This window comes from Rhinichthys klamathensis, unplaced genomic scaffold (assembly GCF_029890125.1).
Source record: "Rhinichthys klamathensis goyatoka isolate OS25496 unplaced genomic scaffold, OSU_Roscu_1.1 h1tg000120l_1, whole genome shotgun sequence".
Lineage (NCBI taxonomy): Eukaryota > Metazoa > Chordata > Actinopteri > Cypriniformes > Leuciscidae > Rhinichthys > Rhinichthys klamathensis.
Window position 1 is genome coordinate 269,474 of NW_026606657.1, and position 22,591 is coordinate 292,064.

The 22,591-nt window shown below is 38.2% G+C and overlaps 2 protein-coding genes across 6 annotated transcripts; one reads left to right on the top strand and one right to left on the bottom strand.

The window, feature by feature from the left end:
- Positions 1-1,982: 1,982 nt before the first annotated feature.
- slc45a1 (solute carrier family 45 member 1) lies at positions 1,983-17,121 on the top strand. Of its 2 annotated transcripts, XM_056255312.1 has the most exons (10): positions 1,983-2,085; positions 2,682-3,115; positions 5,681-5,773; positions 5,948-6,172; positions 7,416-8,275; positions 8,373-8,526; positions 10,287-10,463; positions 10,547-10,752; positions 14,362-14,587; positions 16,824-17,121. In XM_056255312.1, exons 2-10 carry the CDS (start codon positions 2,692-2,694, stop codon positions 16,850-16,852), a joined length of 2,394 nt encoding a protein of 797 aa, XP_056111287.1. In that variant the 5' UTR covers positions 1,983-2,085; positions 2,682-2,691; the 3' UTR covers positions 16,853-17,121. The 2 variants fall into 2 exon arrangements, with proteins under 2 accessions (XP_056111287.1, XP_056111286.1); XM_056255311.1 differs by lacking the exon at positions 16,824-17,121 and having other exon boundaries at positions 14,362-14,704.
- A 368-nt stretch (positions 17,122-17,489) lies between these two features.
- si:ch211-222l21.1 (prothymosin alpha) lies at positions 17,490-20,434 on the bottom strand. 4 transcript variants are annotated; one of them, XM_056255316.1, is made up of 5 exons: positions 20,266-20,434; positions 19,036-19,128; positions 18,655-18,724; positions 18,476-18,555; positions 17,490-18,392 (listed from the first exon to the last, which is right to left on the bottom strand). In XM_056255316.1, the coding sequence occupies exons 1-5, from the start codon at positions 20,314-20,316 to the stop codon at positions 18,321-18,323; spliced, it is 366 nt and encodes a 121-aa protein (XP_056111291.1). In that variant the 5' UTR covers positions 20,317-20,434; the 3' UTR covers positions 17,490-18,320. The 4 variants fall into 4 exon arrangements, with proteins under 4 accessions (XP_056111291.1, XP_056111289.1, XP_056111288.1 ...); XM_056255314.1 differs by having other exon boundaries at positions 18,476-18,558; XM_056255313.1 differs by having other exon boundaries at positions 18,476-18,561.
- Between the last annotated feature and the right edge of the window lie 2,157 nt (positions 20,435-22,591).

The following is a 22,591-nucleotide window of genomic DNA, read 5'->3' on the forward strand; positions in this document are numbered from 1 at the left end:
AAAACAAAAATGAGTTTAAAACCACAACCAAGACAGAAGATAGGCTAAGTTGTTTATGTTTTACAATAGTAGCCTATGGGCTTTTTTTTTTTAACGAAATGTCAATCTTCATCTTTATAACAGAAGATAAAATACAATACAACAATCTTCAAGATACAGTAAATCTTCAAATGTGTAACGGATTGTCACCTTAAAAAGTGTATTTTGTGGTGGAACAAGCAATTTAATCTTTGTTTTATTATTTTAGTTCATTAACTAATTGTTAACTCAACGAATTTAACGTAAAGACCTGCTAGAATTAGGCTAGCTTACTAATTAAATAAATGTCAACTAGCCTAAATGCATTGATTAGAATTGCCATTGGCTAAAGATTTTCTAGTCAACGACTAGTAGTCATTCCTTTAAGCAATTAGTCGACTAATCTCACTTTAATATTAATTTCTGCTTAAATACTGAGTGGAGGCATAGCCTATTCCGCGCTCAAGCAAGCGCATGCATAAATATTGCCGCAAAGCACCGGCAAAAGCAGGCTAATGATAATATATGTCTGGAAAAAAACTAGGCATTTTTATTGTTTAATAATAATTTAAAAAAATACAAATTTAATCAGTGTCGGCTGCAAACATATCTAGCTATATCTCCGCTGTAAAGTGGATGCGCCTTTAGAGAGAAATGCACCTTTCATATCATATCAGCCTAATCAGCCGGTATTTGCTTTCGATTCGATTGGACATTTCAAGCTTTATATAGAAATATTAATCATGAATGTGAGGCTATACACTGTGTTTCAGTTCATTTTTGAGACGCGCTCCAGTTCACGCCACGGAGACCATGAAAGCGCGCCCTGTTTATTTTATTTTATTTTACAAAAGCACAACGTTTTCTTGTTATTGTGAGTTTACAAAAATAAAGGTACCTACTTGCGACTGATGCATTATTCTTTTCTGTATAGGCCTATGACCAGAAAAGATTGAGTAGTCCTATTTCAAGTTGTTTCCACTGTTGATAGGGAAATGCAAGTGTTCGCGCCGACGCTTGCCATGCAGTGCGCGCTGCACACTCCGCACACGCACTTGGATATGCATTTATCTAGGTTATAGTTAGAGCGAGCTGCCATGCCAGACGGATAAGTCCTTTTCATGTTTAACAAATCAAATCATGCATTTTCTACCTACCGCGAGTTAGCGCTGCACCAGTTTGAAAAAGGTAAAAGCATAACGAGCGTAACGAGCGAGAGGCTCCACACTGGGGGATGCAGAGATGTTGCTGCGTCTGTTATTATTAACATTTCTGATTGTTTAAATGACCAGCCCTCGGGGGTCCCCTTAAAATGCCTGGCTTGCCTGCCCACTGTTGTCCAAAAAATTGGTGACGGGGGCCTTTGAGACATCCGTGCCCAGGGCACATCATCGCCTTAATCCGTCCCTGCTTGTGCAATAGCACTTTCTTTAGAGTTTCTACAATGTGCAATATTATTAATTTATTTGACCTTTTATAATGTGTATTTATTTAAACTAGAATGGTTATTTACTATACAGTCTTTCTCTTTTGCATTTGTAAAATGTGTCGTTGTTGTTTGCGCTCCTTTAAAATGTTTTTTTTTTTTTAAATTATTAAAAGCTGACTCTGAGAAACGCACAAGATTTCCAATGTGCCTGTACTGTAATGTACCAATAAACTTTCAACTTCTTAAATTTAAACTTCATTTGTGGCGTGAATACGTGACGTCACCGCGCTACAGTCTGCAGCGAGGAGTACTTGGAGAGATCGGAACATTTTTATTTTTCGGTGAACTGTCCCTTTAAGAGTTTGAAGCGTTTTAGACAGGTGTCAGTTTTCAGTTGATGCTGATGCTGCAGATTGGCGCGGGAGGGGCGATGCCGTGACGTCACGGGGGAGAGCCGAGCCTCAGCCGAGGAGAGATGAGAGAACAGGGGAAGACCGGAGGAGCACGATAAAAGCAGAGAAATGACTGCGCCAGAAAGGACGAAAGAGGAAGAAACGTTAAACAGCAGCGTCAACATGATTTGCCGTTCCGTCTGCTGTTTGCAAACCAGTAATGCATGAAGAGCATCCCGGATAAAGGTAATATTTCCATGTGCACGCCTCTCACAAAGAACAAACGAGTGGAGGAGTCGATTGTATAATCTTTACCTTGAAATCAAATGATTGGGGTGAATAGTGCACCACTGAAGTGCAGCTGCTTCGCTCTCCAAGCATCCTCTTTGTCATCCATTAGCCTATTAAACATTTCTATTAATCGAAGATCACGTGCTCTTTTTTTATTCACGCCTGGTGCGTTTCTCAGAAGGCTGCCGTTATGCTTTTTGCTTCCTCAGCTATGAAGAGACCACATGTGCACTGCGCATCTTCACACTCTGGGTCTGCGCATTGGTTGCAGTGCGTCGTGTGCACGAGGGAAGGGAAGTGCCATATCTATATCACTGACCACCTTGAAGCAATGGCGCTTCATTCATCACGATACTTTTCTGCTGATTTGATGCACAAACCCCCTGTTGTGATGCTTTCCGCCATGACTTTATGTAATTGTGCTGTTTATCTTGTCCTACCTCAATGTCACCATGACCTAAGAGCGCTCTGTGCATCTGAGAGCGGTGATGGATTGCTTTTCCATTTTTTTTTAAATTTGCATCAACACTTCTTTTTTTTTCCCCTTGCAGTGTGAGCAGAATGTCATCTCCTGGAATGGGCACCTCGAGCGACCCCCTGTTGTCCAGTCCTGTGGGGGGGAAGTTCGGGACTGCCCAGGATGGCACATGGAGACCCACTCTGTCCAAGACGTCCAGCTTCCCAGCGTCCACCACACGGCACCTCAGTCACAGAGCCAATAACTTCCAGAGGCACCCGAAGCGCCGGAAACTGATCAGGCCGTCTCCTCCTCCGCCGCCGAACACCCCGTGTCCCCTGGAACAGCTCGACCTCACCGAACTGCCCCCGAGACGCACTTTCCCCGAGCTTCTCTTCAATGGATCCATCTTGTTTGGTATCGAGTTCAGCTACGCGATGGAAACGGCGTATGTTACTCCTGTGTTACTTCAGATGGGGCTGCCCGACCAGTTCTACAGTCTTGTGTGGTTCATCAGTCCAATCTTAGGTAAGTAGATATTAAAGGCTCCCTGAAATCATCAAAATGTACGTTTTATAGCTTTTAGTATGAATATGTTAGCCTTAATGTTATGAATAAGCTGGTTTGTTCCAAAACAATGACAAAATTCGCATTTAGGAGATATAAGCATTCAAAACTTAGTCTCTCACTTCCGCTAAAATGGATCACGGATTTTTATGACATCATCGCGGACTTCAACTTCTGTCCAATCAAATGCTCTCTATAATCTAAAGCTCCGCCCTCTATGCTATAAATACCATTTGGCCAAAGCGACCGTTCGGTTGCTCAAACGCTCGAGTTTTATTCCGTTTTCCAACTGTGTTGGTTAAGAATGAAATGGCTAGAATTGATTCAAACCTCTACTATTGAATCCAACGTATCATCAGCGCTCGGATTCGCCTCCATGGCGCTGTCAAGTACGACTCGCAGTCTGTGAGGTAAACCAAACGCTATTGGCTATTTGAAAAGGGGGAGGAGCCATTCAATATGTCCCGCCTTAGCTTCCTGTTTCAGTGGAAATTACGTCAACGCATCATCTGATGTAACCAGAGTCCAGTTGCATAAACAGCCACTGTGTTTAAAACTAGTCGAGGGGTAATCAGTCTCGGATTCAAATTAGACCAATCTACTTTTATTTATGTGCAATCTTAAAGCTGCAGTCCGGAGTTTTTCCTCTTTGTCGCCATCTCTGTTCGAAATCTGCAATTGCAATCATTCGCGGAATTATCAACTTTACGTGAGTTGTGCCTCGGCACGGCACAGCGCGGATGAATCCAATGTTTTGAGGAGAATGTGGATACTGGCATTCGCAATCACAGATTCTACTTTTTGGAAGTATGACCAACATAAGAATTTTTACACTAGAATATCATCTGAACAAGTAAGAAACATCCACTTTTGTTCTTCTGACCAACTAACTGAAAAAAAGCATTGCAGTAAATCGTGCTGATTAAATCTAACAACCGTTTATCATATAAATGATCTTTAAATAAAAAATTAAACGTCTAACCTCTAACTTCAAATCTATGCGTATGCAAGCAGTCACAGATCATTGAGGTTCTTTCAAATACTGGATCCGTCAGATTTGTGAATGAATCATTCATAGAGAATATTCTACTACTACACAAATCAGACTCAAAAATCTATACTTTTCTCCTGAATGTACCAAGCTAGAGCAGATGCCAAGTTTTTGTGTCTGTTCCTCGCACAAAGCGATTATATGCCTTTAGAAGAACACATGGATTACTTTGTAAAAGCATTCACTTTCATTATATTGAAAAGAATGAGCTGGATATGCTGAAAAGGAAATATATATTTAACATGTAACATAGGCCTATTTTTTTTAGCCACTTCTATTGCAGTTGCAGCCACCATTTTGTATTATCTATATATCATTATAGTATTTATTAATAGTTTAAATTGTCTTTTATTTTTATATATGTAGTTTTTTCTAATGTGCTTTTGTCATTTTTATTAATTTTTAAAAAGAATTATATTACCTTTAATTTAGTTTTATTTTAGTTTTTTTTGTACTTTAACTTAAAAATTATTTCAGCTTCAGTAAATATTTATTTCAGTTAGTATGTAAAGACAACATTTCTAGTATTTTAAAAATATTAAGTTTATGTTTTTTATTTTTATATTTTCAGGTTTTCATTTTAATTTAGCTAATTTTATTATGAGCTTTTGTCTTTTTTAAAAATTGGATTTAGCTTTAATCAACATTTCTAGTATTTAAAAAAAAATAAGTTTTTCATTTAATATTTATATTGCAACATATATATATATATATATATATATATATATATATATATATATATATATATATTTAACATGCAACATATTTTTATTTTTATTTTTTGCCACTTCTATGTTGCAATTGCAGCCAACATTTAGTATTATTGATCTATTAAAATAGTATTTATTAATATTTTTATTTATTTTATGTTTATATTTTCAGGTTTTCATTTTAATGTAATTTTCCTAATTTTATTATGAGCTTTTGTCTTTTTTTTTTTTAAAAATTGCATTTAGCTTTAATATAAATCTTTGCCATTTTAATACTTATATTTTTATTTCAGCTTCAGTAAATATTTATTTCAGTTAGTTTGCCAAGGCAACATTTCTTTTCCGTTTTTCATATAATATTTATATTGCAACATAAATATTTAACATACTTTTTTTTATTTTTTACATAAAATATGGAAATTTCTACTCGCACCACTATTCGAACCAGCGTTTCCAGCATGTGCGGCGGGTGCGCTGACAGGGACGTTAAAGCCAGCCTCTAGAGTCAGTCGCTAGTGCACTTCTTGAGGTCGGGGGAGTGAGGTTTACCTGCACAGCTCTCCGTTACACTCACTCCCGTTTGGGGCAGTTGTGGCCTAATGCTTAGAGAGTTGGCCTGTATCCGGAGGGTCGCGGGTTTGATTCTCAGTACCAGGAAACGACTGAGGTGCCCTTGAGCAAAGACACCTAACCTCCAGCTCTTATTAACTGGCCTCTGTTACATATAGCTATACCAGTTTTTTGATTGTCTTTTATGATTGTCAGGATTCCTGCTGCAACCCATTCTTGGAGCATGGAGTGACCGATGCACGTCTCGCTTTGGCCGCAGGAGACCTTTTATTTTTGCCCTGGCGATAGGTAAGCAGTACTGAATTTATCTATTACAAACTTCACTAATTGCTCAAATCAAGCATCTATTTCTCTCTTTTTCTGTCACATTTGATATGTGGTATTGAAACTACAGTTTTTCGGTGAACTTGCATTCTTATTTAGAGAAGTTGGTCATAATGTTGTGTGTTGTTGTGTTTGTAGGGGCTCTGCTGGGTCTAACACTGGTGCTGAATGGAAGAGACATTGGATCAGCGCTGGCGGACACAACCCTGGATCACAAGTGGGGCATCGTGCTGACGGTGTGTGGTGTGGTTCTGATGGACTTCAGCGCGGACTCAGCCGACAACCCCAGTCATGCGTACATGATGGATGTGTGTAGCCCAGAGGACCAAGACCGAGGCCTAAATATACATGCTCTTCTGGCAGGTTAGAGGAAAACTTTGAGATTAAATATGGTTAATTATTCATTTAAAGCATTTTTTTCCCTCTTTTTCTCAAACCAATATATTTAGTCATATTTATATACTACTATAGTATTTATTAATACTTTGAATTGGCTTTTATTTATTTACATTTTTATTTTATATTTTTATATTTGTATTTTATATTTTTTGTTTAAGTCTTAGTAATTGTATTATGTGCTTTTGTCATTTTTAATAAAGTTGTATATGCCCTATGGCCTTTTTTTATAATTATTTATTTTGGCTAATTTGACTATGTTTTCATTTACCTATAAAGGTATAGTTCTCCCAGGTTCATTTAACACATTGTCCCATAATTTAAATAATTTCGTTGAAAATCTGTGCTATTTATATATTAATATAGTATTTATTAATATTGTGAATTAGCTTTTATGTTCAGTTTAATTTGAGTTTTATTTTTAGTAACTTTGAAATGTGTTTTTGTCATTTTATTAGTTTTTTAATACTTTAATTTATTTTTATACCAATTTTCTTTTTAGTAATTTTAGTACTTCAACAATAACTTATTTATTTAAGTTAGTTAATTTTACTGTTATCAGTTACTTATAAAAATATAGTTCTCTCATACCCATTAACATTTTAATTGACCATATTTAAATCAATTCCTTGAAAATAAGTGTTATTTTAGTATCATTTACAGTATACTATAGTATTTAATATCGTGAACTATCTTTTATTTTAATCATTTTTATTTTAGTTTAAGTCATCATTTTGTTATGTGCTTTTGTCATTTTTATAAGTTTTGTTTAGTTTATTGTATTTAACACTTATTTCAGTTAGTTGCGAAGGCAACGTTTTTTTTAAGTTTTTCATCTAACATTTTTTTCTTTGGTTACACTTTATTTTAAGGTGTCATTGTTACAGTGTAATTATATATTTAAGTACTGAGTAATATTAATTAACTACATGTACTTACCATAGGGTTAGGGTTTGGTTGAGGGTTAGTTGCATGTAATTATGCATAATTTACTGTTATTACTATGATAAGCACATGTAACATATGTAACAAGGACACTGTAAAATAAAGTGTTACCTTTTATTTTATTTGAGCTTTATTTCCATTACACACAATGAGATGCACAGTTTTAGTTTTATTTAACAATAACAACACTGACTCATATTACTATTGCATCTATCATTTCACTTCTATTCTTTCATTTAACTATTGCATCTTTCATTTACCTCAGGCCTTGGAGGCGGGTTTGGTTACATTGTGGGTGGCATTAACTGGGACAAGACTGAGTTCGGAAGGTCAATAGGTGGCCAGCTCCGGGTCATATACCTGTTCACCAGCATCACCCTCGCCGCCACCACGGCCATGACCCTCACGAGTATTCCTGAGCGAACTCTCCCCAAGTCCCAGCCTCAAACCAGAAGCGGCCAAAACCTGAAGAGCCCCAACCTCCCTCTTCCGCCCTCCCCCCCGCCTCCTCCTGGGGCTGCTGTCGAGCAGGACGAAGAGGACGAAGAAGAAGCCCTATATAACAGCCAGTTCTCCAATTACCGCTACCAGGATCCACTGGGTCGCTCGAGCAGCGCCAACGCACGTCTCTACGCAGGCCTCACCAGCCCCATCTCCCCTCTCAGTCCTCTGACACCCAAATACGGCAGCTTCATCAGTCGGGACAACTCGCTCACAGGCATTAATGAGTTTGCTTCCTCCTTAGGCACCTCCTACATAGACAGAGTATTGATTGAATGCTACACGGGACAGCAGACTCCTCAGCCAATAGAACCAGAGTCACCGGGAGAAACGCCCCCTCCTCAAGGGCAGAGTGAAACACCTGGTGCAAATGAAGTTTCACAGCAAAACACACACTCGCAGCCTAACGGAGAGTTGCAGGCGAGTGAAGCGCTGCAAGCCAATGAGCAAAATCAAGCCATCGACCCCGCGGAGCCTAATGAGGCGTCGGGGTCCCAGAGAGGCAGTTCCTCAGGGATACTGAAGCGTCCTCAGAGTCTGGCCTTAATAGAGGACCCGCTCATGACTCAAAGCGGTGCCGGCTTGGACAACGGTCGTAGACGCACCGTCACTTTCAGTCAACAGGTCAGTGTGCACTGTAGGTTTGACTGTGCATATTGCATGTACGCAACTTGGCATTGAACTTTAGCATGTTTTTTTTTTAACTTTATCTTTTCCCAAGGTGGCAAATATCCTGCTGAATGGAATGCGCTATGACAGTGACCTCAGTGGCAGCCATGAAGGAGCAGACTCCCAGATGTCAATCCTGCTGCTCTGTACCGCCATCTGCAGGATGCCTCCATGTTTACGAAGCCTGTGCACCAACCATTTCCTGGGTAATATAGGTTTTGAATCTCATTAGCCATATACAAAATATCTGAGGCTCATATTTTATATGCATTTTTTAAATATATATAATTAGCACTGACATTAAAGGTACAATATGCAGGATTTTTCGCCACCAGGGGTCGCTAACCTCTTACAATAACAAAGGTGTATATTGATGACGTATATTCCGCATTAAGCGGAATTATGGATCTTCTCGTCAAGCTGATGGATCTTTTATGGATGAGTGAATACATTGATGTTTTTAACATGACTGTGGTGTGAAGTGCTAGATGTATACCAGCGCCACACACAACGCGAGTCCCGCGGATATAAAGGAATAAGGACATTTCATTCTACCGAACTACACGCAAGTGCTGAATTAATACTCACACAGGTCAGTTTATTAGACGAATTAAACTTGAGGTAACGCAGCGCTGCTTCACTTGCTCTAACGGTTACACTATCACACTAAACGGCATTTGAGTGTTGAATGTTGTTAGTTAGGTTGTTTGTTGGCTGTATGAGACTAAGCTAGATTAACATTAGAATAACATACAGATCATATTCTAACATTTCATCATATTGAACTAAATAACAGTGATTAGTTTTATGTACATTTGCTCACCTGTCTAATAAAGTAACATGCAACACTCGCGTCTCTGTCGAGTCGAAGTTAGTCGCGGACGTGGAGCTCTCGGCATCTCGAAAGATGTTGATCTCCGTTTCAGTCCTCTTTTTGTCTCAAAGTCTGCTTGCCATGGTCCATAATGTTTGAACAAAACAACAACAGCGTGAGCGTCCTGCTAGGCATAACGGGCATAACCCAGTTGTCAACGTCTGTCGCCATGGTTACTATGGAAACCGGGAGTAACGCGGATATGACGCCATTGACTAGCGACTCCTCACCCCTTGGTTAAAATCGCAATTTTCTCACGATTTACAAATAGTTTGAAACATTTGGGATATTGTAAGTAATCAACTAAACAAAATATATAACATTGGCTTAGTGGTTTTTGGATATTTTACTGTAAAAATCCTAGATATTGTACCTTTAAGATTTTGATAACAGCCTAAAGTGTTAGCACAGACCTACAGCTGATTCAATTTCTTAAATATGGAATTTTTTGCACTGATTTGGGAGGGAAATCTGCTGAATTTAGCTTTGTAATTGTTAATTAAAAACTATTACAATTTTTCATGTACATTAAAAGTTCATTCAAATAAAGCTGACATAAAATTTAAATATATGATGAAAAACCTTGCAATTAGATTTTAAAAAATTTGCAATTTTTCCTTGGCAACTAACTGGGAAAAAAACAAGTTTAAGTTAAAGTACCAAAACTACTAAAACTAAAACTGAAAGTTAAATAGAAATATTTAAACAAAAAACGAATAAATAAAGAGACTAATAATAAATTCAAATAAATGTAAATATAAAATATATATTTTTATTTCATATAATATATTTATTTAAAAACAATGATAAAATACAAAATTATCAAGAAATACTATTATAGTGGATAAATAATGCAAAAATAACACTGATTTTAGGGAATGGATTTAAATATGGTAAGATGTATTAAATGGATCTGGGAGTGCTATTCGTTTATAGGTAATCATTTTAAAAACACAAAGGCCCCAGGATGTGTATAACTTTGTGAACGATAAGTGTGAGGGTTTTTTGAATGTGATTCAGGTGTTTTTAAAAGTGGTTATGTGCAACTATTTCATCTCCCATCATCAATTTGGACTAAAACATGATCCTCAGGTTGGTTGTCGTTTGAGGGGATGCTGCTCTTCTACACCGACTTCATGGGGGAGGTTGTGTTCGGTGGAGACCCAAAGGCTCACCACGATTCAGAGGAGTACAAGCGCTACAACTCTGGCGTCACAATGGGCTGCTGGGGGATGTGCATCTATGCATTCAGTGCTGCTTTTTATTCAGGTTGGGGAAAGTGAGAGTGATTCTGTACAACTTGACCATGCACAAAGAAGACTAGTGTGTATTAGCATCTCTTTCTCTTGCAGCCATTCTGGAGAAGCTGGAGGAGCGCTTCTCATTGCGTTCGCTGTATTTTTTCGCCTATCTGGCCTTTGGTTTGGGCACAGGACTGGCCACGCTCTCCACAAACCTGTACGTGCTGCTGTCTCTCTGCGTCACCTACGGAGTGCTCTTCTCTTCTCTCTGTACGCTGCCTTACTCTCTGCTCTGTGAATATTACCAGAGCCCGCAGGTGAGAGGAAGATCATCTGCGACACAGAAACACACTTTAATTAGATGTTTTAAAAACCACACAAAGGGCTGGGGCCAGTTGCATAAACATAGTTAAAACTGTGTCTTAAGAACTAGTCTGACCAACTAGAAATTAGTTCGGGCTAATCAGTTTCAAATTAGACCAATCTACCTTTTTATGTGTCTGATTTAAAAAAAAGTTAGGTGACACTTTATTTTAAGGGGATGTAGTTATACGTTACTACATGCACTTACTATAGTAATAACAGTCAATTATTCATAATTACAAGTAACTAACACTAAACCAAACCCTGACTCTAACAGTAACTCTATAGCATAGGTTCTCAAAGTGCGGCCCGCGGGCCAATGGCGGCCCGCCGAAACATTTCTGGCGGCCCGCGATAACATCTGTAAAACTGTTAAAACTATTGCTTTGAAAAAATGAATATCTCAGTTTAGTGGTGTTTAGCGGCATCTATAGGCATAAGCGGTAATTACATGGTCCGACCGACCGATCGCACTTGACCTCACTCCCAAGGCCACCAGGAACAGTGGTTGTCTACACAGGAATAGGAATCGTGGCCAACCGAAACCAGCACCACAAATCCCATTGCAATTTAAAAGGGTATGTTGACCAAGTAATCAATATTCAATGTGATTTAATAATAATCTTAACAATGTCAAGCTTATTAATGGCCGCGTTTCCATTACCTTTCAAAATGTTCGCGGGCGCGAACACTTGCATTTTCCTATTAACAGTGGAAACAACTTAAACTAGTCTATCATTTCTGGTCATACAGAAAATAATAATGCATTATTCGCAAATACTTTTATTTGTGTAAACTCATAACAAGAAAACGTGCTTTTGTAAAATAAAATAAAACAATCAGTAGCCTAGGCTACTACGCGCTTTCATGATCTCCGTGAACTGGAGCGCGAGAACTGAAACAAAATATAGCCTATGTAGGCTAAAGCTTAAAATGTGCACTTTTAAACAAACAAACTCGAATCGAAAGCAAATACCTGATTATGTAATCCGTATGAAAGGTGGATTTCTCTCTAAAAGCGCATCTGCTTAACAGTGGAGATGGAGATATGTTTTTAGCCGACACTTAGAAAACAATAGTTTATTAATAAACAATTAAAATGCCTCGCTGTTTTTTCAGACACATTTATTATCATTAGCCTATAACTCACCTATAAATCAGGCTAGATCAGACACGTACAGGCTATATGGCTCTTCTCATTCATCACTGCGGGAAAAATATAAATTCCAGGTTCTAATTTGGCCTTAGAAAACCAGTAAAATCGACATGTTTTCCATATTAATTTGTGAATATTTAAAATGTTTAATAAAGGGGCAAAAAGTAATTTAAACAAAAATCTGAAAAAGTCTGTCGATATTTACTTTTTTTGCGCAGCAGTTGGTGTAGCCAGTTCAAATTAAAAAATTTTTCAACTTTGCGTTTTAAAAAGACAACAACCGTTCATTTTTCGTTTTTCAGTTACGGGTTAAAAAAGATAGATAATAATATGCAAATCTGCAATAATGGAAACGCGACTGACAAGCAATGATAGAAATGAATGATGATGATGACTTGTTTGGTAAGCTTCTATTTTAAAAGTTTCTTTCTCTCCCCCCCAAAAGTTTTGCCAGGTTTAGCCTCAGTTATGAATTAAAATGTGTTTATTGCAACTAATGTAAACTGTAGAGATGCAACCTGGTCATTAAAATAATTTCAAATGGGATTTTCTTTTCAGTTTTTTTTTCTTCGTTTTCTCCCCCGCCACTTAGTTCAATGTTGGGTTCCTAAATTGGCCCTCACCTATCAAAACTTTGAGAACCCCTGCTCTATAGTAAGTACATGTAGTTAATTAATATTACTCAGTTTGGTTACACTTTATTTTAAGGTGTCATTGTTACAGTGTAATTATATATTTAAGTACTGAGTAATATTAATTAACTACTTGTACTTACTATAGGGTTAGGGTTTGGTTGAGGGTTAGTTGCATGTAATTATGCATAATTTACTGTTATTACTATGGTAAGTACATGTAAAATATGTTACCCTCAGTTCTTATTAGAGTAAGGACGGTGTAACTACGTCACCTTAAAATAAAGTGTAACCAAAAGTCGAAGAACCAGTCTTGAAGAACAAATGATGACTAAATTGTAAGACTAGTCTAAGAAGTTTATGCAACCGGCTCCTGGTTTCACAGACTGGTCTTAGACTAAGCCAGGATTAGATTTTAGTTCAATTAGGACATTAAGTAGCTTTTATAAACATGCCTTAAAAAAAAACATTACTGGTGTGCATCATGAGACAGAACAATGGCCTTGTTGCCTTCAGTTAAAACAGCTCGAACATGCATTTAAAGGGATACTCCACTTTTTTTGGAAATAGGCTCATTTTACAACTCCCCCAGAGTTAAACTGTTGAGTTTTACCGTTTTTGAATCCATTCAGCCGATCTCCGGTTCTGGCGGTACCACTTTTAGCATAGCTTAGCATACATCATTGAAGTGGACAAGACCATAAGCATTTCTAAAGAAAAATGACCAAAGAGTTTCGATATTTTTCCTATTTAAAACTTGACTCTTCTGTAGTTACATCGTGCACTAAGACCGACGGAAAATGTAAAGTTGTGATTTTCTAGGCTGATATGGCTAGGAACTATACTCTCATTCCTGCGTAATAATCAAGAAACTTTAGTGCCGTACCATGAGTGCAGCAGGCGCAATGATATGACGCAGCGCCTGAAAATAGTTCCGTTGTGTTGACGGAAGGTAGCCTATTTTCAGGCGCTGCGTCATATCATTACGCCTGCTGCTCTCATGGTACGGCAGTAAAGTTTCTTGATTATTACGCAGGAATGAGAGTTGTAACATTATGCATGTTCACATGACACTAGTGACAAAATTATAGTAAAATTATACTATAGTGAACAGTAACTTTTAGACAATACGCACAAGGATACCAAATAGCGATATAATATGGAAAATATGGATATAACTCAACTATTTGCAATAATATTTTGGGAACATATGAAATTAAAAATGTTATACATCTTTACCGCTCAAACAGCACACATAAGAAATACCGTAAGTGCCTTATCAGTATAAACATTAAAATACACACTATTTCAAAAGTATAGCATGAAGATGACGCATTATTTGTGTTAACATGAGAGTAGTGACCAAATTGCTTACTGACCTTGTTTGTGCAAAACGATTTCTTTCACGACTATAGTGAACATGTAACTTTTACGCACAAGGATTCTAAATACTAGGGATATAACATAACTATATGTAATAATATGTTTGCAACACATAAAACGAAGATTATTACAGCTCCTGGAAGAATTATTGTAAGTGCTTTAACACACATTTCTGCTTTTAAACCCTCTGTAATCTTTTGGCCCATAGACTCCATTGTAAGTACAATACAGAACATGCATTTTTTCTTTGTTTTCACTAATTTCACCAATTCAATGCCTTGAATTGATCTCCTCAAAGTTGCAGTACTAAATGTTTTCATCTGTTTGAGTGCAGCAGAGTGTGACTTCGGTTGTGATCGATCTCAGTCACGAATGTCCACATGTTCTCGCAGTTCTGCGGCTCATCCGAGGACGGGACCAGGCGGGGTATGGGGGTGGACATCTCCCTGCTCAGCTGCCAGTACTTCCTGGCTCAAATCCTGGTTTCCGTGGCGATGGGCCCTCTGACATCACTGGTGGGCGGGGCCCAGGGCGTGATGTACTTTTCGAGTCTGATGTCATTTGTGGGGTGCCTGTACTCCTCACTGTGTGTGGTGTACCATCTGCCAGCACCCGAGGGTGAGCCTCCCCAGAGTGAGACGCAGCCACTACTGGTGCACATTTAGATCTGCTCTCTCACACCGGGTCCAAAATTAACACTCCATCAGCACCACACGAGTTACCAGCTGTCTTGATTTGCAACATAACGTAAATCATGATGTAAGAACGCTCTTTGGTATCCAAGAATCAAAGCAAAGAAATTACAGCAGTCCTCTAAATAAAAGATCAAGGACTGTTGTGCATCTTCAATTGACTTTAGGGTAAAAGTGGAAAACGTACCATCAGATGTTTATAGGAAGCCAAAGGGGTTTTTTTATTGACAGTGCACTATAGACAAACCTACAAATTTCACCAAAACAAACAGAACCATGGTGGTTTTGTAACAATTTTCATATATGACACAAATATGTAAGGGATAATCTTTTTTTTTTCACAATTACAAAAAATATACATACATTAGGGTCCTTAAGTCTGGGACCACATTAAAGTTGTTGTTTTTTCACACATACAAATAAAGAGAAAGTTTTAGGATTTATATATATATAGTTAAAAAATAAATAAATAATATGTAGAATACGTATTATTGAATATTTCTAATTTCTAGGTGTAAATAAATGAGGTAATTTTATTATAGTAAATTATGCCATTTTCAAATCATTCTGAAAAAACATGATCATCTGGTTTTGTTTCAAATCAAATGGAAGCCCATTACCGCCACATAAGAAAGTAAAGACATGCTTTGGTAAATCATAGTTATGAGATGAAAAATTTAAATGATTACATAAAAAGTCAAAATTATGAGACAATTTCTACATAAAACAGTCGAAATTATGTGATGAAAAGTCAAAATTATGACTTTAAAAGTCGAAATTAGGAAATGAAAAGTCAAAAATGACATACTAAATGAAAATTATGACTTAAAAAGTCATTATTAAGATTTAAAAAATTACAAAATTGACAGTCGAAATTGTGACATTATGATTAAGTCGAAATTATGATTTAAAGTTGAAATTGTGACAAAAAGTAAAAATTATGACAAAAAGTTTAAAAAAATTATACCGAGTCGAAATTATGACTTGAAAAAAACCCCGAAATGATAACCTGTCACAATTTTGACCTTTTAAGTCATCATTTCGATTTAATATGTCAAAATTTCGACTTTAGATCTCATTATTATGATTTACCAAAGCAAGATTTTTTTTCTTATGTGGCGTAAATAGGCTTCCATAAAATAATCTAAAGTGCTGCTGTCATGCAAATAGACAAACCAAAGTTTACTGAGAGAAACATTTCAAAGAAATATCACTCAAATGTAGCTAATTGTTTTAAACTAGAAAAGAATGTAAAAAATAATACAGCCTTTTGGACCCACTGTTGTGTATACATTGTGCAAAAGTGGTCAACAGCCGTTGGCAAACATGGTAAAAAGTTAATTTTGGACCCCGTCGACACAAACGAACAGCTCAGACTCTGCGCTTGCTTCAGACACCCCTTCCTCACCTCACGAACGCAGTGCTGGAGATGTGAGAGAGGGAAAAAGAGCGTTTTTGACTATGCATCTCACTCAGATCTCTTAACGCAAGCATGCTGCGACAGTGACTGCATGACGGCGCGCTTGAGTAGTGTGTGTATGAGAGACAGTGTGTTTGTGAACATGTGATGCCTTGTTCTTGTACATGTCAATGTTTTTTTTTTACTGTCGATTCCTCAAAAAAGAGGAAGCCAAAACTGTTTATAGCTCTCTTTATATTGTTTTTGGTCAGCTAATTGTTAAAGCTCATTGCTTTTAATAAAAGTAAACCCCTCTCACATGTCCAAAGCAAATGTATCCTGTCCACATGAACTTTGAAGATGTCACCTGTCGGTTTGTTTGCATGTAAAGCCGCATTGATGCCTTACTGTAGGCCTCTGTTTCAAACTGTACGACAGTAAAACAGAGAATGTGTGTGTGTGTGTCTATTGGTTCTTCGGTTTGCTTATACTGTTTTAAAGTGATTAGGCTCATCATCTGAATACTGGCTACCTACTACACGCATCCTTGAGTAGCAATATTCCTTTCGCATGTTTGCCATGCTGTAACATGGCTCGTAGCTTGACACTGGTGGACGCTCCAATGACATATTTATAAGAAAAACATAAATGACGTATTTATGGTTCCCACTACTGAGCCATGTCATGGAACGCACGCTCTCATGCCTGCTTTCCTGTGGTCTGGCGTGATCGTTGTAATGACCGTCGTTCTTGTCATTATCAGGCAGAGCGGACGTTGAGGCTGAGGCGTGAGTGATCGGAAACAGGCCCTGTGCGGAAGAACAAGACAAATGTATTGTTTGGTGACTACAACAAATCTGGACAACAAATCCGGACTCTCCACCTCAGAAATGTGCGCCTGTATTGCCAAGCATCTTTTTATGTTTTGTCTGTTTTGCTTTGCAATACATGCGACACGTCATACTTTTTAAAAAACTCATGTTCACCAGGTAGCAAGCCAATCAAGAAGCGACGAATAAAGAACTGAACGAGACGAAATTCATCACTTTTTTGCCTAATCTACACAAGCATGTACAGATATGGCTTTGGAAATGATGTAAATAAGTGGCACTGTACAGGTAAATGCTCTGAGAATTAAACAGCTGTCACAGGAGGAAGGTTTTGTGCTGCAGATGTCGTTCTGATTGACTGGTGGTTTCTGGTAAAAAACATGTTTAAGACTTTAACCAGCAGGGGGCGCAGTGGGACCAAACCGGCTCTAACCAAAGAAAATCCTAAGATACTTTTAGATTTTAGCAAGAGTGCATCTCACCAGCGGTTAAGAGTCAATCCTCTTTCAAATACTCGGTGCATGTTCAATCTCGTTTTAAACGGCTCGTGAATTGGTTTGCAACCCTCAGAGCAAAGCTAATAAAGACCCAAGAGGCACTTGTTTTTAAAAAGACAAGACTTGTTTTTTTTTTATTTATAATCCTGAACCAAACTATACAAAGCAGTGGTCAAAAAGCAACCAAAACACAATAATAAAAAAAAAGGTTTCGCTTGAAGGACTGAAAGAACACCAGTACCAGCATACAGTTCTGTTATAGATTGTTTTCATTCTGCACTTCCCATATAAAACACAATGATAAAACAAAACCCCCCAAAACTGTACATAAGGATAGAAAGATATAATCCTTTTAAATGCATATGGAACAAAAGACCTTCAAGATTTAAAAAGGGGTTAATTAACATGTTAGAGGCCGTTCAGAAAAGGGGGCGGACGGGCGATGCGTTGACTAAGGAAACCCTCATTCATATGAGCCATCTGTTATGTTAACTGATCTGCTAAAGCGAGGGATTAACTTCTAGCAGCACAACCAGGTTAAACATTGTCTATTAGCCCCTGCTTAAAACTCATCTTTGGTCTTTAGTGGATCAGAAAAATGTCACCCATGAAAATGACGAGAACCTCAGGCTTTCAGTTGCTTGCGTGTACATCCGCTGGTCAAATAACAGAGTAGAATGTGTGCTTGTTAAACGTGTGCTAAAATAAACTGTCCATCGTTTCTTTTAATACAGGTTTCTAATGTTGGTCCTACACCAATAAATAAGGTCTTACAAAAGGGGACAGGGTCATGATGATGTTATGGGCCTCAGTGCAATAAAAAAAAAAGGTCTTGTAGCGGCAAAGGAATGTCTGTGAAATATACAGAAAAGCACAAACTCTACTAGGTCGAACTGACCATACAGACAGAGCTACTGAAGGGCAGCGAGAACTTTAAGCTTTGACTTCAGCCTCTGTGGAGTCGCCGTTCTCCTCTGTCTTCTGTTTCTTTGTTTCCACTGCCTCCTGGAAAAAGCAGAAAAGCTAAGATTAGACGTGCTGGAAACATGAGGGTTTGTGTCCATGTGTGGATTGAAACTCAAACCCACCTCCTCTTCTGCTGGACGTTTCACGGGATGTTCATCTGCCTCTTTCTCAGCACCGTTCTCTTCCTCCTCCTCCTCTGCCTCTCCTGCTGTTAACAACCAAAAAGTGTGTCATTAATCAGTTTTTGCACTAGTAAATTCAGTAATGGTGAAAAAATGCACAGTTTACAAGTCAAACTCACCCTCCTCATCATCCCCACCCTCTTCGTCCTCATGGGTTTCCTCTTCTTTATGTGAAGCACCATTAGTAGTCTAAAGAGAGAAAACACCGTGAGTGAAACCGATACCAAGTTTGTTATGTCACCAGATGACTTGGGGATTTATGAACAAAGTCAACGATTAAGTATCATTACGATAATTTCCAAAGTTTGTGGGAAGGTCAGTTAAGTAAATAACCAGCCTCAAAGCTGTTTTCTCATGAGATGCATCTGTGTCAGTTCTCGAACCCTAAACAAAGAGCAGCATGATGAACGAGGGGGAGGGGGGCCCTTCAACACCTGCGCGGCGAGCGGGTACTAGGGGACAAAAGCCACAAGGCCTGCTGGGAAATACTCAACGCTTACTGTTCCATTTCCATTGGCAGGTGCGTCTTCGCTGCCGTTTTCCTTTGCGGCCTCCGCCGCCTCTTCAACCACCTCCTTCTTTTCTTTCAGGTCCTGAAATAAAGCAGAAGTTTATCGGTTAATACATAAACCACCTCAGACTACATAAACAATGCAGCGTGTGCTTATTTCACAATGATAGCATTCGTGTTTTTCATGGTAGTAAAGGGGAAAGTTTGTTTCCGTGAGTTACTTCCCCACCCACACACACAGATGAGGCACAGACCACACACACCAGCTGGATGCCTGCCTGTTAAAATACATTAAATGGCAAACCAACAGGTTTGGCTTTAAATACACTTTTAGAAACTATGCCATCATTTTTTATGATTTACCTTTAATTTATTTTCATTTAGCACAGTTAGTAACTGAAACTCAACGTGAACTACTGAAAGTGGGAAAAATAAAATATTTTTTTTCCCCCTGTAACGTTGTCTGTGTTCTTTCTCTGAAAACAACACCACAATAGATCTATTATATAAAGACAATCAGTTTAAGTTCATGCCTTCTTGAATTAAATCTATTGTTTGGACACACATGTCGAGGTCACTTGAGGTTATTTCGCGCCGTCTTGCCCCATTGCCCCCTTTATTCCCCGGCAGTGGTCGTGCACGCGCATGCGCGCACACGCGCCGAGCTGGAAACAAAAGGAGGCAGAGCGCGCGCCAAGACAACGTGCTCGAGAGACTGGGGGCGGGAGGCGCGCGCGAGCGTTTTATAGCACGCGGCGGCGATATTCCCGCCTATTCGCGCGGCATAGATCAAGAGCCTTGACTTTGCACACACACACACAAAATTTTCAAAGAATGAAAAAAAAAATCTGGCAGATGGTTCACCAATTCACCCCCACACCCCCCGAAACCCCATACTTAACGTTAATTGGATATGATTACATATGGGAATATATGTCGAAATTTTCCCTCATAGAGGTTTGCCATATGTTGTACGACTTACTCTTGAATTAAACGTTCGTAGTGGTTCTTCTTTTAACCGTTAATTTAAACACGACTCCGCGCGCAACACGAATAACAGAAAATATGATGCTGGCGTTCGTATTATACTATTTTAACATTTTCTCATTGAATAGAACATTTGCCGCTGATAAAACCCCTAGGTTTTGAACCTTTTTCTCGGTTTTAATTTTCAGACAAACCCACTTTACTCAAATATATCGTTATAAAGGTTACTTACCTTTGCGGTGACCTCCGTGGTGGTGGTCGTGTCAACAGCGGTATCAGCCATGGTGGTTTAAAGAGATGTTTTAAAGAAAAATGTCCGAAAAAGCGTTAGAAGTGGTGGGATGAGGTAGGAGACGGTCGGACGTGAGGAGGAAGAGTGAATCAAAACTGCCAGAACCTGAGAACTGAAAGGCGAGTCGAGCGCAGCGGCAACATCACTGACATCTGATTGGACAGAAGCGTAGCAACGTAAATCCTTTCTTCGATTTGATTGGAGAAGCCACTGTCAATTGTTTCATAAAGTCCCGCCCCTTCGTTCGTACTACTTGTAATGCGCCCGTCTTGTCTTATTGGTGGAATATTTAATTTTACCCTTTACTCGGTCTTTTAAAAATACTGTTTTAAGTGTAAAAATGGACTTTTTATTATTATTGTAATGTATCAAACAATAAACAGATAGAAAAGACAGAACAGATAGAACCTACAGGAATGAAATTACATCAAATCTCCTTGTAAAGGTTCACAAATAAAATAAGAGAGACAAAAAAGGTAAAATTATAAACACATACAGAGGAAACCATTATGCACCAGTGGCATTACCAAAAAAATTATCATAATACTTCAAGAATCTGTCACTTTTTTTTTTTTTTTTTTTTTTGATCAGCCTAGATATAAGGAATGCGTCAATTTCAATTAAGAAATGTAAAAAAGTATACTCTAAACAGGCTGCATTAGCATTTAAATAAATAAAAATCCCCCCCCCCCCCCCCCCCCCCAAAAACAATAATGTAATTCATTGGAGTATTAGTTGTACATTTATAGTAACAGATTATATCTTTTACCTGAAACTGAAAGGATGAGTGTCAAAAGAGGTCAGGATCAATTCAAGCTATTCTGGTGACGTCAATATATATTTCTGGCACCATCGTTGTTTTGGTTCCTTATTTTAGGGGCTCATTCTCTATAAAAATTAGTGCAAATAGTTAATGCAGTTAGTAAACTTAAAAAAAGTTTATCAAAAATATAGGCCTAATAAATTTGTAACCTTTTTCATCTGTGTATTTTTAAGTTATATTTTGTGTTGGTCTGTCATTATTTCCCATACTCTTTGCAAACTGCACAAATCTTTTTCTATATTCCTTGACCTTTCTTTCGACGTCATCTCTTGATAGTTGTTTTGTGTGGTTGGAACCTGCCTTCAAGCTTGCATAGATGAATTCAAGCTTCTTTGGGGGCTTTGTTTACAGCCACAGTTTCATTAGCATGTTGTATTCAGAGGCCATTGTGTCCCAGATGGAGACGCACCAGGCAGCTGTTTCATTCATAATGAGAAGTCACACTAAGATGCTAACATGACTATTCCACACCATCAAACATCTCAGCACACAGATAACCAACTGATTTATTGCTTAACAGATAAGCCACACAGTCATCTTGCTTCTCCGTTACAGGAAAAGTACCTGTTGCACAAGGAACAGTTTTCGGTTGTGGTTAACAATGTTCCCCTTTCAAGGGGTCAAACGAGTCAAACCCTGCCTCACATCTGCAATTCCTCAAAAGGAGTAAGTATACTGAACTAGAAATCATATTTTTCTCTTTCTTCAGACAATTTAAGTTGAAAATGTCCATATAGGCAGGGTTTTCTTTTGAACACAGAGATAAAGACCCCCTCCCCATTTGAATCTCATCAGATCTGCCGTACCATAACAAAGCCCACTTGGTGGTCACAGATGGTGTGGGCCTATGGTGTGCTGTGTGAGGGGTCAGCAGTCTTTGTTTTATCAGATGGAGTATTATGCTCTAGACCACTGATTTAAACCTCAGCTTTGGCTCCAATGTAAATGAGAAGCTGAAAACAGTCATTTAATTGGAGACTATCAGACTAGTTTTCCATAAGGAGGTGAGGTTTTGCAGAAGTAAACTTTGTGATTTTACTATATCAGAACAACTTTGGCACACAAAAAATGACACAAAGTATACTGCTTTTCTTCAATGAAAAATATTTTGCCGATATAACATTTTCAAAATACTTCTCATTTATTTTGACCTTTGTTGAATACTTATTTTCATGTTGTGAGCAAATCTTCTGAGTCCGACTGCATACATTTAGGCCTTTTTGCTATCACTCTAAAAAAAACGGTCTGTAACTGTTATCCCATCCAAAGTAAAAGAAAATGTAAAAATATCAATAATTTCATTTGATGCACCACTCTCCCTGCCATTGGTCAGAAATAATGATAGTCCTGCCACAAACTCATGCCATTGGTTGAGCAGATCTTGGTGCAAGCAAAGCAAAGTTTAGTAAGAAACAACATTCCTGTCTAAAAATTTAGTCCTAA

Coding starts and splice junctions, on each gene's coding strand:
- slc45a1 (XM_056255311.1), top strand. CDS start 2,692: ATGTCATCTCCTGGAATGGGCACCTCGAGCGACCCCCTGTTGTCCAGT. Junction 6,173..7,415: donor TATACATGCTCTTCTGGCAG/GTTAGAGGAAAA, acceptor CATTTACCTCAG/GCCTTGGAGGCGGGTTTGGT. Junction 8,276..8,372: donor CCGTCACTTTCAGTCAACAG/GTCAGTGTGCAC, acceptor TCTTTTCCCAAG/GTGGCAAATATCCTGCTGAA.
- si:ch211-222l21.1 (XM_056255313.1), bottom strand. CDS start 20,316: ATGGCTGATACCGCTGTTGACACGACCACCACCACGGAGGTCACCGCA. Junction 19,129..20,265: donor CCACGGAGGTCACCGCAAAG/GTAAGTAACCTT, acceptor GCTTTATTTCAG/GACCTGAAAGAAAAGAAGGA. Junction 18,393..18,475: donor AACGTCCAGCAGAAGAGGAG/GTGGGTTTGAGT, acceptor TGCTTTTTCCAG/GAGGCAGTGGAAACAAAGAA.